Consider the following 18,411-nt stretch of genomic DNA (forward strand, 5'->3'; position numbering starts at 1 on the left):
TACGTTGCTGCGCGTCATGAAGGCGGCAGGCACAGGGCCCGCATTGATGCCCTTGAATGGAGTCGGGTGGGGGGGGACACGCCCTTTTCTTCAAGTACACCGAATGGCGCACGTGCGAGAGGTGAGCACATGCGCGGACAAACACGGTAACTAGTTTTTTTTTCCATCTGTGTTGTACATTTTAGGAATACGTTGCAATACCCGGAAAACACCCAAAGAAAATACACTTACAGTGGTTATAAAAAGTCTACACACCCCTGTGTAACTGGATTTTGAGATGTAGTCAAAAGAAGACCAAGATTTTAGGATAATAACATATTTTTACCTTTTTTTTTTTTCCTTACTCCAGATATTCAATTCCAAGAACATATTTGTATTTTTTTTTCAAGTGTTTGGCTAAAGGGCCAAAAAATGGATGATACTAAATGAATAATGAACTAAAGTAGCCAATTACTTAAGTACTTATTTGTATTTTTTTTTTAAGTGTTTAGCTAAAGGGCCTAAAAATGGATGATACTAAATAAATAATGCACTAAAGTAGTCAATTACTTTAGTACTACAATACCTAATATAATTGAGTACTTTTGTAAAGTCATTATTTTGTTTAGTACTTATTTACATAGAGTAATTGATTACTATTTACATAAAGTAATAGTAAATAATAAATCAAGTACTTTTTGCACCTAAAGTAATCAATTAAATTCTTACTTAATGTGATTTAATACTTCATTACCCAAGTAATCAATTCATTTAGAAACGAATTATCGAAAGTCACCAATTCCTTTAGTACTTAAGTACCTAAAGTAAGAATAACTTCAGTACTTATTCATCTCAGTAATTGATTATTTTAGTACCTAAAGTAATCAAGTACTTTTGCACCTAAAGTAATCAATTCCAATTAATTTACTACTTATACATGTGATCAATTAATTTAGTAAGTAATTACCTAAAGTCAGCAATTCCTTTGATACTTAATTACCACTGAGTAATTGATTCAGAATTTAATTTCCAAAGTAATAGCTTATTTTGGGACCTAAAGTAATCAATTACAATTCAACTTAAAGTAAATCATTTAGTACTTAATCACCCAAGTAACTAATTACCTTAAGTTATTATTCCTTTGGTACTTAGTTACCTAAAGTAATTTCTTCATTTTCAGTATTTAATTACCAAAGTAATCAATGATTTTAGTACCTAATCAAGTACTTTTGCACCCAAAGTAATCAATTACATCACTTTTTACCAAAAGTAATTGATTTAGAGCTTAATTATCCAATTAATCGATTAATTTAAAAAATATTCCAAACTAATCAAGTACCTTTACACCTAAAGTAATCAATTACATCACTTCTTACCTAAAGTAACTGATTTCGAGCTTAACTAGCCTAGTAATCGATGAATTTAAATAATTTTCCAAACTAATTTATTCTCTTGGTACTTTTTTTTTTAAAACCTTTTTTATTGCTCGTGCCTCCAATATATATTATTTCATCCTTTTTAGGCTTGACCTTAAGCCCTGAGCAGGAAAAGAATCACATCTTCAATCTCACCCTCCTTCCTCCTTTCCTTTCCTTACCCTCCCTCCTTTCTTTCCTCCCTCCTCCTCCTCCTCCTTCTTTCCAACATCTTAATGTGCACTAGCATTTGAATAAAGCTTCTTTCTGCTCTCCGACACAGGCAGGAGCCACAGGCCCCCGCAGTCGCTGGCCGCCAGGAGCATCAATGGTACGTACGTACGGAAATACTGGGCGCTTCGGACTTTAACTTTTAAAAGCTTGAATGAGATTTGATTGGAATGAGGCGATTATATTGTGTACGGCCTGAGGGGAAGTTTGGTTTTGGAGGCTGGAAATTTTTGCTCTTGGAATTCTTTTAAAAGCATTAAAACTGAAGTAAAAAAAAAAGCTGTGAAATTGATAAAGCTCTGTAGATAATTGATTAAAAGTGGTCAAAAGAGCTTTTATTCTACTTCGGACTTGCTTTGATGATGCTCTCACCAATTTAACACTTTTGATTTGTATGTATACACTGTACACGCTTTCTAATATTAAGTTTTTAATCTTTTACACTCTTGGATCACAATTGGAATCCCTGCTTGGCAAATGTTATCTTTAATTTTTCAAAAATATCTAATTTTTAATCATTACCTCAAAAGCTGAAGATTGTTGACAAAATAAAGAGAGAAGACAGAACTTTACATTGTGTATTTAAAATAACCACCTAGGCTCCGCTAGCATACAGTCGGACACACAAAGGGCACTTAGGCTAACAATTAGCATCATGGCCGTGTTGTTGCCCTTGAAGAAACATATATCAGTTCACACATAGAGAAAATAGAAAAATTCTCACAAGCATATATTTTTCATCCTCTGCCAAGAACGGCTAATATTACTGCTGAACTGAGAAACTAAAGAGGAGCTGATTTGAACTTCTGTCTTATACTGCCCCCAGGTGGTCTAGATGCACATTAGCGTGAGCAGCATATAGCAGGTGAACGAGCTAAAACATTTACAATATTTTCATTATCATTTTTAAGGTTGCAGAGTGGAAAAAAGTGATACAAATATTTTTTTAGTATTTGGGGTATAGAGGATTCATTGCTGAAGGAAAAAAAATGATAAAAACATTTTGTTACTATTTGGGTGGAGAGGATTGTTGGCATTTCCAGTTTATTTCAACGGAGATTGGTTAAGGATTATATTAAACTTATCTTAAAGCAGGTAATTGTTTGAATTACTATGATGTCTTATTGTTGATTGCTATTTTTTTTTTCTTCTTCTTACTTTTACTAGTCGGCTTGGCGTGGGTGCTGGCAGGAGGGGGGACATTTTTATTGGCAGTTTTTATGTTTGGCTACATCCATCTAATTGTAGCAATGATTTATTGTTATTAGCCTTGTGCTTCTCAACTTTTTTTCAAATATACACCCCTAAATATTTTTTTTTCAGCCAAGTACCCCTTAACCAAAATGCATCGCTGATGATTATGCAACCGTATAAAACTTACAAACTACTGGAACTACATTTGCAATGATTTATCTATGCGTACGTTATTCAGCTACTCCAGAAGCTAGATCATGTGACATCATCTGATTTATTTTTAAAACAGTGCATCTGTATATAGAAAAAAAACAACAACAAAAAACCAGAAAAGGAGTCACTATAAAAACAATTGCAATAGGGTGTTGCATGTTCCAATTAATTTGCTCTTAATTTGAAAAGAAAAATGTGCTATAGTTTCATACCAGTATAAATCCCAGGAGTTTCCCTAGCCATGAGAAAGTTAAAGACAAAATTAAAAGCTTTATTCAATGGTTGTTTTGAATGTTAAAAGGAAGCACAAATAACTTTTTCTCAATTGTGGTTATCTCATTGCATCTGAAAGCCTTTTTTTTTTTTTTTTTTAAACCAAATTTCTGGATGAGAGGCACCTTTAGCAGTCCAGCCGTGAATTTTCCGTTGCCTTTCTCCTTGGAGGCGACGTCTCGTTACTATGGCAACATGGGGCTCCCTGGTTGCCCATTGTGAATTCCAATTGGCAGATGTTGGCTAAATGAGAGAAAAAAACAAAACAAAAAAAAAACCGCATTCATCACCTTATTTTAAACATAAAATGACTGATGGATTGTCAAATTGTTTCAATCACAAGTTCACAACAGTAGCCATGTTTGTGATGTAAAAATGTGAAATATGTGCAACAGCAGCACATTTACCCACCTGTTAATTTTTTTTTTCACTGTACAAGAGTGTGTGTGTTCTCAAACATAAGCCTTACAGTATACACAAATACACACACACACACATATATTTCCTAGAATCAGAAGCATGTTGCCACACGTCCCCTGTGAGTGTGTTGCACTGTGTGTGTTCATATCAATGTCCACTCTGTTCTGCCAATGAGGGACTCTGGAGGGTTTTGGGGGGAGGGGGGGGTCCGCCCCTTGTGTTTACCTTGGCTTGGTTGCACCCCTCCCAAAAAGCCCTGCCCCTGTCCATAGCGGGAACAAACCAAGGCCTCATTGCCCGTCACCTCGGCCGCGAGCGGAACATACCACGGTGACCCAAGACGGGAGCGGCCGCACCCCTTAACCCCCGCCCCACCTAGCGTCAAATGAATGAACGCACTGTGGAGACTGGCTCCATTTAGAGGCAATGACTCTTGATGAGCGTCAATGAGGAAAGTCGTTTTTAATTGAGCCGCCGACAACCAGAGTGGGATCGCTTGACATTTTGCACCGAGTTCAAGTTGCTGGAAAGGAAAAATAAATGTCACCGAAGTTATTCCATCCCAAAGACATACCCTTAAGTATCTTAAAGAGTCCAGACATTAAATCCCAGGTGTATGTGTGTATATATATATATATATATATATATATATATATATATATATATATATATATATATATATATATATATATATATATATATATATCAAGGCAGTCAAGTATTACAACCATCAATTACTTTAAGTACTTAAGTAGAAAAGTTATTACTTTCCCTAGGTACTAAAAGTAATAAAGTAATCAATGAATTTCAGTGCTGAAGTACTAATATAATAAATATCTTTTGGTAGTTAAGTGTCGAAGTCATTGATTAATTGTCGGTACTAAAGGTAATCAATTTCTTTCGGCAATTAAGTACCAAAATAATCCATTTATGGTACGCAACTACTAAACTAATCCATAGGTAATGATTAATCCGTTATATTATGTACTTAAGAACTAAAGTTATCAATTACGCTAGGTACAAAAAGTGCTGAAGTAATTGATCTATTTCAGTAGTGAATTACTAAAATAATATTTCTTTTGGTAATCAAGTATTGAAATTATTGATTAATTTTCTGTACTAAAGGTAATCAACTTCTTTCGGCAATTAAGTACCAAAATAATCCATTTATGGTACGCAACTACTAAACTAATCCATAAGTAATTATTTACGTATTAATCTGTTACGTTATGTACTTAAGAACTAAAGTTATCAATTACGCTAGGTACAATAAGTGCTAAAGTAATTGATCTAGTTCAGTATTGAATTACTAAAATAATATTTTTTTTTGGTAATAGTATTGAAATTATTAAGGAATTTTCTGTAATAAAGTAATCAATTTCTTTATGCATTTAATCAATTTATTTAGGTACTAAAGTAATCAATTAAGGATTAAAGTAATTGTTGCATCATTTACTTAAGTACTAAAGTTATCAATTACTCTAGGTAATGAAAGTACTAAAGTAACTGTTTAACTTTGTAATCAATACTCTAGGTACTAAAATTAATTTACTTCAAGTACAAAGGTAATCAATGTAATAAGTACAGAAATAATAGATTACTTCAGGCACCAAAGTAAGTCATCAAAAAATGTAGTAGTTGATTACCTAATAACGCACCTGAGGTACAGTAATTGATTAATTCAAAGTATTTCATGTACATGTAATTGATTGCTTTAATACTTCATTACCTTAATTAATTGATTAATTTAGTCCTTAATTCATTTAATACCAGCCATTTGGACACTCCCTTGGCCGAAAAAAAAGAAACAAATATTTAAATGTCTTGATTTTTGAATAACACAAAAAAATGTCAACAACCCTGCAAAACTGGAATGATTAAAAAGATCACATGATTAAAATGAGGCTTCAGAAACGTTAAAAATCCACGAGCATTAAAAAATGTTAAAAAAAAAAGGACGAGCGCATTATTTCATTTTCTAAACATCACGTTCTTTTGAAACGGACTGTAATATAGCACTCACGCTGCTTTGATATTTGTCCACAAACATGTTTGTACAAATCCAGTTGTCCCGCCCATCTGCAGGAAACGCGTTATTCCACTGACTAAAATGGGAAAGTTGTCCCCCCCCCCCCCCCTTTACCTAATGAGCCTTTAAGGGCAGTAGCGCAAGGTGTTGACTTTGTGTTTGTTATTGGAGAGAACTCTTTACTTCTCTTGTGTGAACGGGAACACGCTGCGCCTTGTTGGAAACGGTGAAAATGTCCCTGTTGGCCATATTAGGTTGAAGCAGACATTCATTTTGTGAACTTACTTCTCAACAGCAAGAAAAATAGACCAAACTGATATTTGACGACTTTATGTATTTGATTGTTTTAGGGCGGTGCATTTAACTTACTCATGGCCGAGGCGATGACCAATCGGGGCTCACTTGTTTTTAAAGTTACGTTGTGACGTTTGCAAGCTGAGCTGAGATTGGTTATGCGAAGTCTAAATGTGATGTCATTTTTAGTTGACGGCAAAAGACAAAATGGCCGCATTCTGGGATTGGGAAAAAAAAAGGCTGATATTAGCAAAGACAATTTCAATCGGAATATAAAGTTTGGACTAGTTAATCCATTAATTAATCATCCATTCATTCGTTTTTGCAGTTTATAATATCTGTTGTTTATAATGTGATAGAGAAATGATTATTCATAGGTTTCTTTTGTTTTGTAAAATAGAAAAATCAACAGCATGTACCAGTCCGGTGACGGTAAAAAGGAGAGAAAAAAATAACAGCTTTCTCACAATATTTCAAGACTACGAGCAAAAATAGTGAGGTCTAAAAAGAAAGTTGCATCACAGCCATCCGCTTGGGTCTAAATACACTGTGATATTTTGCGTGCTGAGACAGCATGACAAACATTGGGGCGACTGAGTCTTTCTGTTTCTGTCTACAGTATGCCAGTGTTAATGGCTTACACGCACACACAAGCACACACACAAACGTACCTTTGCCAGGATGGACTTGGCTGCGTCAGTCCAAAAGGGCTCTTTAAAGAAGAGCGCCCTCCAGTGGTAACACTGACACATCTCTCTTAAAGTTGAAACAAAAAAAAACAATTTATTCTGAAGAGATGACAAAACACACGTTTGTATATCTTACTGTTTTCACAAAATTAAGCTTGTATCTCCAAGAATCAAAACTGAGCTTGATATCCAATTCGACATTTAATTTGAATGTTGTCAAGTGGAAGGGCCTACAATATAGAAAAACATGTTTAAAATTATGGCGAATTTCTATTTCAAATGTCCATAGCAATAGTGATAATAATTCATCAAGTGCGATCTAGTTTGCAAGCACTTTCTCAAAACAAACATGATGACAAGTTATAGAAATGGGGGGAAAATATTACTAAAGGTCAGAATAGTTAATGATTTTTTCAGTTTTTTTTAATATATATATATATATATATATATATATATATAAAATATTATTATATTATTAATAATATATAATAAATAATGATTCATCTAGTAGGATCTAGTTTTTGAATATTTTGTCAAAACAAACATAACAAGTTATACCAACGAGGGGAAAAATATCCACAGGTCAGAAAATGTCATGAATGTCAGTAAATTGATTTTTTTTTTTTTCAAATTACAAATTCAAGATAAAAAAAAAACACACGTTTTCATACTAGACAAAAATGTTCAGTTGAAAAACAAAAAAAAAGTAAGGTGCCAGAAATAAATACATAATTTGGCTCCCATCCCCGACGGTAAACGCATGCAGTTTGTTTAAAGTCGATGCCAGACGGGGGGATATTCAATTACTTTCCCGGTTTCCCTTGAAAGCCGAGACAAAAAATTCCCCATCCGAAAAGTCTCGTGCTGCAAATGCATTTAAGCGGACTGAATCCTACTCTGTCAACTTATTTAAGCCACTTAAGATATTTCCTGTGCCCTGGCGACGACACAGAGACATTCGGTGTTTCGTCCTACTAAATGATGTCATATTTCCATTTCGAGTAGCTGAGCAAACGTGCGCATATCCTGAGTAACCGCGGCTGGGAACGTAAAGGGGATGTCCAAAGCCATTCATTCATGTGAACACATCACGCTTTGTGGGGACTTTCAAATATTTACATGTAATCTAAAGAAATGTTCTTACAGAGCAGTGGTTCAAAAAAAAAAAAGTGTTTACATTATCGTAAGCCACAGTAACATTAAGCACAATTTGAAAACTTAACCCTCACCCATTTGAGGTAATTTTAAAAAACAGGAATTCCATTAACGGGTTCAAATAATATTTTGCAGATCCTTCTTTAAACTCATCTTTAAAAAAATAATTAAAATAAAGCAAATACTGGTAAGACATAATTGGGATTAGATGTCTGGACTCAGTAAAGACGCATAAAGACGTCTTTGGGATTGAGTGAGTTTTAAAAAAAAATACTACAGGTGAGTCATGTAAGGTTGGCTTGCAAGCTTGAGAGCACTTTGACATGAAATTAGCTCAATCACCGGTCTTGAAACTATTGTTTTTATTTTTTTTTTTACCTTGTTTTTCCTGTAGGTAAGAATGACTTCCCTGCTTCTGCTGTGTGTCACTTTGCCCTTCATCTCGGCAACGAAATCCTTCCAACACCATGACGGTACGCTCGTTGCGCATTCAGCTCCCCTTGACTCGCAATGCTATTCATCCATTTTCCATATCATATCATGAGGGTCACCTAATGCAAACAAAATACATGCCACACCCAAATAAACCAAAGGGTGGATATCATGACCAGGGCCGACCCTAGCCAATGATTTACAAACGTTTACAATATGATCATTAGGAAACGAACTATAAATCCGTTTTTTTTTACACAGGCTTGGACGGCACACTGCGTGTCAGCATCCCATTGGAGATGCCCCTCCGCCCGCTGCTGGGGGGCAAGGTGGTGGTGCCCTGCTACTTCCAGGACAACACGGTCAGCGACCCAGCAGCCCCAACCATCGCCCCGCTATCCCACCGCATCAAATGGACCTTCGTTACCAAAGAGAACGTGACAACCATCCTGGTGGCATCAGAGGGCAAAGTCCACGTTGAGATGGATTATCTGGACAGAGTAACATTGGTCAGCTACCCGCTGGTGCCCACGGACGCCAGCCTGGAGATCACAGAGTTGAGGTCCAAAGACTCAGGCACCTACCGCTGCGAGGTTATGCATGGCATCGAGGACAACTATGACAGCGTGGACATCCAGGTTCAGGGTATGATGTGCAAACACATTCCGATCTCTATTCAATTGAATTTGTTTCCATTTAGCAAAGGGGTGGGAAACGCCAATCCTCAAGGGCCTCTGCCCTGCATGCAACTGTACCGGAAACACAAATTGTCAGATGCCATCTGAAATATGATTGACCCACAGGTATTGTGTTCCACTACCGAGCCATCACTACCCGGTACACCCTGACTTTTGAGAAGGCCAAGGCTGCTTGCATCCAAAACAGTGCCACCATTGCAACCCCTGCCCAACTGCAGGCGGCCTACGATGACGGATACCACCAGTGCGATGCCGGTTGGCTGTCTGATCAGACTGTTAGGTAGTTTTCATCCATCTGCAGTCAATGAAGAATTGATTTGTGGGGCCAGGTATTTGAATTCTGTCGATTGTCCTTTTTGAGGTACCCCATTCATAAGCCTCGGATAGAATGCTACGGAGACAAGGAAAACTATCCTGGTGTGAGAACCTATGGAGTGAGGGACGTTAATGAGACTTACGACGTGTACTGTTTTGCTGAGAAGATGGCAGGTACATTGTACAACGAACTGTCTACTTCACTGCCCAAACAATAAATCTGTATTCTGAAATACATACTAATATGTCATGGTAAATTTCAATGACTCTATTTCTCCTCCCAGGCAGAGTCTTCTACTCCATGTCAGTCGAGAAGTTCACCTTCCAAGAAGCTGAGGATCAGTGCACTAAATTGGGTGCCAGACTGGCCACCACCGGAGAGCTTTACCTGGCCTGGAAGGGCGGCATGGATGTATGTAATGCCGGATGGTTGGGAGACAGGAGCGTACGTTACCCCATCAACATCGCGAGGCCTCAGTGTGGAGGCGGGCTCCTGGGAGTCCGAACCGTCTACCTGTTTCCCAACCAGACGGGATACCCAATGCCGAGTTCTCGTTATGATGCCATCTGTTTCCACGGTACTTGCTCTACCTAAACAAGGACATCAATTCCTCAGTGTTGGTAGACTAGTCCAGGGGTGCCCAGATTCGGTCCTGATAATGATCCTGATCAATCGAATCAGGTGTTTTGGAGGTAGGGTAATGCTGGATAGGGGCTCTCGAGGACCACTGGACTAGGCTATAAGATGTTAGTTTAAAGCCAGCTGAGGACTAAAATTTATGTAAATGTAGCACACCTGGGATACCCTTAAGTGAAAAACCCAGGACCACAACACCTGAAGTACAATCTCTTCTGTCTATGATTATCCTCGATCTCATGTGAAACACTAATATTGTCACCTTAACAGGTAGTGATGATGAAGGTTCAGTTCCTGGAAGGATCACTCCTTTCCCAGACATCATGAGCATAACCCCAGCACCTGGAGTTTATCCAGGACTCACAACCCCCCCTGGTGGTCAAGAGATCAAGCATGGAGGGGTAGATGTTCTCACCAAGCCTATCTTACCTCCTTTTACAGACGCCACAATGGCTCCCACCGGTAAACTTGCTGTTCTTCTCAATAAGATGACCTTATCAATGAAACGAGAAGGTCCGAAAGCCAATTTTCTGATTTTCTATCTCAAACACCAATAGGTGTAGTGTTCCACTACCGACCTATTACTGGTCGATACACGCTGACTTTTTTGGAGGCCCAACAGGCCTGCAAGAGTATTGGAGCAGTCATCGCCAGCCCCCTGCAGCTTCAGGCAGCCTTCGAGAAAGGCCTGCACCAATGCGACGCCGGTTGGCTCGCTGACCAGAGTGTCAGGTGTGTCTGCGGGGCGATTAAAGCACATTTTTTGGAAACAGATTCTCAAAGAAATATCTCTCATGCCCAGGTATCCCATCGTGTCACCCCGAGATAATTGTGCCGGCAATCTGCTTCACCTTCCGGGTGTCCGATCCTACGGCCTGAGGCCAGACTCTGAGCGTTATGATGTATTTTGTTACGTTGAAAGTCTGCAAGGTCAGGACTCAGTCACATTCGGAATCACTGAATTCATACCTGTATATGTCATCAATACCAGGTCTTAGCATTATGCATTTCAATGATTCCACTCTTTTCCAAGGCGAGGTCTTCTTCACCAGTGACTACGACAGCTTCTCCTACGAGGAAGCAGTGCAGCATTGTGAGAAACTCAACACCACGTTGGCCACAACCGGCCAGATGTACGCTGCATGGAACCAAGGACTTGACAAGTGCCGCCCGGGTTGGCTGATGGACCGCAGTGTCCGATATCCCATCACAACCTCCAGATCCAACTGCGGAGGTGGCCAAGTGGGCGTACACATCATCTATGCCTTCCCCAACCAGACGGGATTTCCAGACGAGCACTCACGCTACGATGCCTATTGTTTCAAAGGTGGGAAACTGTGGCATTGGATTCATCATTCGGGTTACTAAAACTTATATTCTGGATTTTGTGTTTTACAGCTGAAACAACCACCATTACTGACAGCAAAAGCACCATTGACACCATCAGCGAAACCATTTTTGACAAGTTACTGACAATAGATGTTATCAGCAAGACAACAGTTGCCGTTGATCATGCTACCCCTACAAGTAAGATTATTTTTGTAGAATGAAATGTGTGTCCTTTTATGTGTTACTCAATTACTTTGTAAGTACTTTCTGCTTTGGCCAGTCCACTTTTCTATTCTTACGTGAAAATGTCTTTGATTTCAGTTGAACCGACAGTGAGTTACAATGACACAGAAACAAGTCTGAACATCACTGAAATTGAAGTGGTTATCCAGAAAATAAACTTCACAACCCAGCTGATCGCTCCTACTCGTAAGAAAGCTGTGATTGATAATATGCCAATAATTTGGTTCTCGTACAGTAGCTACACATTCAAAATGAATGACCAAAACTCTTTTGGTTTTGTCTTCATTTTTATCTCTAGTTCCAGTTGATGGTTCAGCATCTGGATCGGGCGATCATTCGGCAAGTGGGGATATCTCAGGGGAGTCCAGCACCGCCAGTGGGAGTGGAGCTTCTGGTTCAGGACTGGACATCACCTTCAGCGGACAAACAGATATCCTATCAGGAGACCATTCTGCCTCTGGTGATTCACAAGGAGCCGAGGGCGGCAGCACTATCTTCACCTCGGGAGACTCCTACACTGCATCGGGGTCCGGCTCTGGTTTTGTTGTGTCCGCATCAGGTTCTGCCAGTGGCAGTGGAGACATTAGTGGCAGCAGTGGTGACATTCTGATCAGTATACTGGATGGAAAAGAGAAAGAACTGTTGATCCCAACGCTCACTGAGCAAGAGTTAGGTAGCGGAGTCCTCTGGACGTCAGGTATGTCCGGGTCAGGAAGCATGTCTGGATCAGGAAGCATGTCCGGGTCAGGCAGTGGATTTTCTGGTATCACCTTTACGGACAACAGTGCCACCGAACTGACGGTTCAGCAATCGGGAGAGCAGGAGTTGCAAGGATCCGCTGAAATGTCCGGATCGGGATCTATCTCTGGATCGGGTTCTTTGTCCGGGTCAGGCATCGGCGAATTTTCTGGCATCTCTTTTATCGACAACGGTGCCATTGACCTAACAGTTCATCAATCAGGAGAACAGGAATTGTATGGATCTGCAGAAATGTCAGGATCGGGATCCATGTCTGGATCCGGATCTTTGTCAGGGTCAGGCATCAGTGGATTTTCTGGCATCTCTTTCACGGACGACAGTGCCATTGACTTAACAATTCAACAATCAGGAAATCAGGAGTTGTCTGGATTTCATCCCTATGCATCAGGCTACCCCAGTGGCGCTCCAAGTGGTTTTCCATCTGGTGTTTCAGCCAGCGGTTCTGCCTCTGGCCAGGTGGACGGTGACGTCATCTTCCTAACAGATGATGGCGTAAAGGAAGTTACCGTTTCCCCCCAGGAGCATCATCTAGAAGAAGGCCGTGGGGTTGTAGAAATCAGCGGCCAGGAAAGTGGTTCTGGAATCCCTCTTCAAATCTCAGGCAGCGACAAGCCGTCAACTGCTGGGATTTCCATAGCTTATCCTCATGGATCTACAACGACCTACCCAGACTACAACGGACCATCCGGGCATGAAGAGGAGGAGGCTACAGTCATGCTTGTGACTCCAGACCCCATCTACGTCAGCCCAACCACCGCACCGTCGATTTCACTGGCAACCCCTCCCGTTGTGGAGCAGCCGGAAATAGAAGAGGGTATGTTGCTTTTGGTAAAACGTAATAAAATCCAGATCAGATATCTTCAAAGTCATATATCTTTGCTTGATATTTCACGCAGGTGCGCATAGTTGTCCCGAGGGCTGGTTGGAGTTCATGGGAAACTGTTACCTCCACTTTGCTGAGAGACACACCTGGTCGGACGCTGAGCAGCTTTGCCAGGACCTCAACGCCCACCTGGTCAGCGTCACATCTGATGAGGAGCAGCAGTTTCTTAACTGTCAGTGATACCTTTTTTCCGATGTAAACCGATATTGGTAAAACTGGCTTCTGAAATATCGAATATCTCTGCTTTACAGCCAAAGGTCAAGACTATGAGTGGATAGGTCTCAACGACAAAGAAGTCCAGAATGAATTCCGCTGGACAGACGGCAGTGCTCTGGTAAGATTAAAGGCAAACTAAAGAATATAATTCATGTTTTCATCGCAATCTCAGGATGAAACCTCACAGATATTTGTAATTTGTGACATTCCAGACGTACGAGAACTGGAGACCTAACCAACCTGACAATTACTTCAACTCCGGAGAGGACTGCGTGGTCATGATCGGGCACGAGGCCGGCCAGTGGAACGATGTCCCATGCAACTACTACCTTCCCTTCTCATGCAAGACTCAACCGGGTAGGAACTGATGCAGATCAAATTCCTTGGTACTTTTTTGCTTGATTCTTGGCAGGATTACGCTAAATTTTCTGGTAGGGTGAGGCCAAGGATCAGGCATGCATCCACACCCCTCCCACAAATGTACATCTCCACACAGCTCTCTCACTCACAGCCATAAGTGCAACGCCTTTACGCAACGTCCTGACTCTGGTGATCTAGAATGACGAGTAATAGTTTAATTTTAATCATAAGTGCTTTAATTTGCAGCTGAAAAAAAATCAGTATTAACAGGCTGCTAAACTGCTTCAGAAACCACTTTAGGACTGACTCATTTTCTATTTGACTCTATCGTTACTCTCTCTGTCAGCGGGTTGCGGAGCTCCTCCGGAAGTGGATCACGGCTCACCGATGGGCGTCACCAGACAACGCTACGCCGTCAACTCTAAAGTGCGCTACCAGTGTCAACCTGGCTACACGCAGCGCCACCTACCTATCATACGCTGCATGGAAAATGGACAGTGGGAGAGGCCACAGGTGGAATGTACAGAAAGTGAGTTTTCGGACTAGAGTAGGATCTATCGCAGATGACAAAAGTAAAAGACAAAAGTGTTATTTTCAGAAACTTACAAATGTTTGTATACGTGCCTTTTCGGGCTCCACGACACCAATGTCCCATCAACACCAGTTTTGTAAATAGGAATGATTTTTGCCAATTTTCATTTTTTTTGTAAATATCCCATTGAAATGATATATTGACAATTTGTGCTATTTTCAATTCATAATAATTATAGATCATTAAATCATAAACACATAATAATGATATATGTCATACATGATTAATAAATAATTCAAATATTAAGTGGTTTGAGAATTCCCTGAATGACCTTTCAGTCTCCATATGTCAATTTTGTCAAAATATATTTTTTCTTTAGAACAGTTTACAGTATTAATTCTGTTGACAGGTGTAAATTTTTTTTAACACCGATTATAAAGAAACATATAGTAAAGTACATGAGATGAAATATGCATGAAAACACACCTTTCGCCTCCTCGAAGGGACTTCCTTGTAAACATGCAAACTCAAAAGCACCTTGTCAAATCCATAATCAAGCTACCTTTTAACTACATCACAACACTGAAAGTGCGCCGAAAAAATTAAAGTGTCTAACACAAGACTGAAAGTTACATTTTATGCATCAAATATCAACATAAATATGGCCGTAACTTTTGAACATATGGTTATTTACATCAACTATGAATAACGTTGGGTGTATTAGGAGTTGGGATTTTTTTGTGTGTGTGCTAGGTTTGGTCCAGCACTGCCTTTTTTTTATTTTATATATATCTGTTACATCATTCATTTGCTAATATTTGTCTAATTTTCTATAATATATGGTGGATAGTCTTCCTTATTATTATCCAATCAGTTTTTTACTATTTTTTTTCCTTTCACGTTATATTTATTATCTTTCAATAGTTTGGTATATTATTTTTTTCATCTTTTCAAAATACTAGCTAACTTGTTTTTACTTTTTTTTTTTAAGTTTTTCATTTAAAATAAAATGTGTGTATTTTTGCAAGTACTGATAACCGTTTTCCTTTCCACTAATTATCATTATTGTTTGATCGGACAGTTAAAACTTTCCATCAACTGCCGGCAATTGTTTTGTTTTTTGTTTTTTGTTTTTTTTTTTAATAAATAAAAACGGCTGGGGGAAAATATTGAGAAAAAAACACTAACTTTAGTCAGTTAAAATGATTGAAATTGACTTGGCAGGTTCTCTCTTTCGTCAAGTAAAAATGTCATTATATTCACTTAAAACGGTTGGAAAAAGTTCTCATTATTTTGAGCAAATCGTTGTCGTTACTCACAAGCTTTTTTTTTTTTCTCGGCCCTTCCAGCCGCTGGCGGCAACAGGCTTCACAAACGATCGGCGTGGAGCAGAAGTCAAGAAATCAGCAGGAAGACGCTCTGAGCGGGACTGAATGAAGCACAAGTGAGATTCACAAAAGGACCCCTCTCATGGACACCGATGCTAATGCCCGACCAAAAATCAAAGCATTTGGCTTAGCCACCAATGTAAATACAAGCGCAAAAACACATTTAGGCAGTGACCATGTAACTGACTCACAATTTTCCCTCGTGTCTTTAGTGAAGGCACTTACATTATATTATTTATAGAGTCGAATTAATTTATAGCTATAAGTCATGTTCTCCATGCACAATTACTACTGGAGGAATCAACAGAGGCCTATATGAAAGTGTTATTGATTGCAAACGTTAGCGTGTTGCTATATTTTCAGCTCATTTATTTCTGGGTATGTGTTTGTACGTATTTGGTCCCTGGTGACTAACTTTTCCGAAGATTTTATTCCAAGACTGTGATTTTTTTTTTTCAGCGACATCATCAATGATCACACTTTCCTGTAGTACAGGATTTTGATTTTTTTCCAATTAAATCATCAGATGCTTTTCGGTAACATTCAAATCCATGTTTAACTACTTGAATAATTGCTTTTCAAAATATCCCACTTTGACATTTACGCAAACCTGAAGATTAATTTTTCATCTCTTACAAAAATATTGCTTAGTTTACAAAAACGTGTTAGGTTGAACGGACTCAAAATTGTCTGATCTTTTCACATAAGCACATACTGTACAGGGTTTCACTTATTTAACTGACTGATTTTATTTTTAAATCAAGATTCATTGAAGTTAACTGTTACCACACACGCAGATGTGTGCAGACAATTTTTCCCCACACTTTTGATGCTGCCTACAATCAATTTTTATTAGGGCTTCAAAATGTATTTTTGGTGTTTGACATGGGCCTCTAAAATCAGCACGACGGGCCGCCGATGGCCCGCGGGACGCAGTTTGGACACCGCGGTTAACTAAACCCTTGTCTTGATGTTAACATGCTCAATTGTCTTCAGATTTTGTGAAAATAACTCGACAAACCTACTTGTGAAAGCACAAAAACTAATTCAACGTCCTTGTCTGTGAATAAAAAAAATGTTATTTGAATAATAAATCGTCAGTGTTCGTGGAGACCCGTCGCTGGCTTAACGCATGGGACTCAATGTAAATATTCTACACTGCAAAATGTGTGAACAGCGGGATCTGTCAATAACATAACATTTGTCATTATTCACCCTGTATAGTTTAGTCGAATTAAATGCTGGATGGAATGATGTCAGTTATTTAGTCGCACTTTGTGGAACCGAATGAATTTTATGGCGAATGTGAAGGGGGGGAAAAAAAAACTTTTTTTTTGTTGCTTTAAAAACATGGTCTCCTTTTCTATACACAATGTTTTTCGCTTGGGTTAGTTTGGAAAGCAAATTTGTAAAGCTAAAAATTTATTTTAATCAAATTCATCCAAACATTTTGTTTTAGGGGGCGGATAAAAACGGCGAGGTTTTAAAACAGTCGAGTGACCGTCAATTCAGTAAAAATACGAGTGACCGTCAATTCAGTAAAAATAATAACAATAATAATAAATAAAACAAAAAAACTGAAACGCTAATAGAAACAAACATACAAATACCTTCATTAAGTGATCAAAACATGCTTTCATTCCAGTCCAAATGTCCCACTGGCAAAACTGAGTCGTTGTCGCCATCCGTGACGTAAGCATACGGTCTGCTGTAGTGTGCTGCGCCAAATAAAAAATGGAATCCAGCCTACGCGTATTCTATGTGTCTTAAACTCATTTTATGACAGGAAAATCGAAATGTCCTGTTTTTGTTTTTTTTCTGGCCATGTTCGGTCCTCGAGAGCAACGAGCCAGCTCGTTTTCAATCAACATGCTTTGCAAACTCTAACAATCCTGATTTGAATCAGGTGTGCTGGTTGAAGGGAAATATCAAAAAAATTGTTGTTGCAGGATGCAAATTCGGGAAGCATATTAGGTATTTTTTATATTGTTATGCACCTTTTATTTAAAAAAAAAGTATTTTAACATAACAAAGTTCGAAAAACAGGTGACACTTATAATTGTTGTCATTTCGAAAAACAGGTGACATTTCTAATTGTTGTCATTTTTTATGTATTAGTCAGTTGGCATAATATCGTCTCTCAAACGTTCTAGAATGAACATTTTTAGTTCACAGAGCCTTTATCAGCCGTAAAAAGTTATTATTGGATATTTTTTATTATGTGCTGAAGGCTAGGGCGAATGACAAATCACAGCACAGCTTATAATTGTCACATGACCAACAGCTGAGCCGTCTGACACAGTAAAGACGCATAAAGACGTCTTTAGGATTGAATGAGTTACAAAAAAGACAAACAGCATGCCAATAAAATGTGACCATTCCCGACCTCAGACATTTTTGACATGAAACTAACTCATTAAATCCCAAAAGTGTATAATTTGTTTTATAACTTCAGATATTCAATCCAAGGTACTCGTTTGTGTGTGAGTGAGCTATTAAATTAATTACGAAGTAATTTAATCAATTACTTTTTTACTTCATTCTTGACTACTTTAAGGATGAAGTAATCAATTACTTTAGTACCTAATGAATTTAGTCCTTTAGTTCCTAAGGTAATCAATTACCACGCCTTTGCCACAAAGGCGTGCTTTAATTTGACACTACAAGGTTTTTTTTTGTTCATAATAAACAAGTTAAAGATTCAATAAAGACTCTGAACCATTTTTG

At 38.7% G+C, this 18,411-nt stretch overlaps 1 protein-coding gene and 1 long non-coding RNA gene across 3 annotated transcripts; one reads left to right on the top strand and one right to left on the bottom strand.

Moving 5' to 3' along the window:
- The first annotated feature begins 1,685 nt into the window (after window positions 1-1,685).
- acanb (aggrecan b) lies at window positions 1,686-17,428 on the top strand. The gene is made up of 18 exons (XM_088418086.1): window positions 1,686-1,725; window positions 8,287-8,365; window positions 8,586-8,969; window positions 9,128-9,302; window positions 9,384-9,511; window positions 9,622-9,915; window positions 10,245-10,436; window positions 10,532-10,706; window positions 10,777-10,904; window positions 11,008-11,301; window positions 11,373-11,501; window positions 11,625-11,732; window positions 11,845-13,119; window positions 13,202-13,360; window positions 13,440-13,522; window positions 13,617-13,761; window positions 14,111-14,293; window positions 15,646-17,428. The coding sequence occupies exons 1-18, from the start codon at window positions 1,723-1,725 to the stop codon at window positions 15,717-15,719; spliced, it is 4,008 nt and encodes a 1,335-aa protein (XP_088274212.1). The 5' UTR covers window positions 1,686-1,722; the 3' UTR covers window positions 15,720-17,428.
- LOC148422736 (uncharacterized) lies at window positions 2,435-17,403 on the bottom strand. 2 transcript variants are annotated; one of them, XR_015865975.1, is made up of 5 exons: window positions 17,295-17,403; window positions 15,616-15,725; window positions 8,271-8,443; window positions 6,720-6,804; window positions 2,435-3,548 (listed from the first exon to the last, which is right to left on the bottom strand). It is a non-coding gene; the product is annotated as an uncharacterized LOC148422736 (long non-coding RNA). The 2 variants fall into 2 exon arrangements; XR_015865976.1 differs by lacking the exon at window positions 2,435-3,548 and adding an exon at window positions 6,156-6,266.
- Window positions 17,429-18,411: the final 983 nt, after the last annotated feature.

The sequence above is a fragment of the Hippichthys cyanospilos genome, chromosome 6 (assembly GCF_059441005.1).
Source record: "Hippichthys cyanospilos isolate Australia breed blue-spotted pipefish chromosome 6, RoL_Hcya_1.0, whole genome shotgun sequence".
NCBI lineage: Eukaryota > Metazoa > Chordata > Actinopteri > Syngnathiformes > Syngnathidae > Hippichthys > Hippichthys cyanospilos.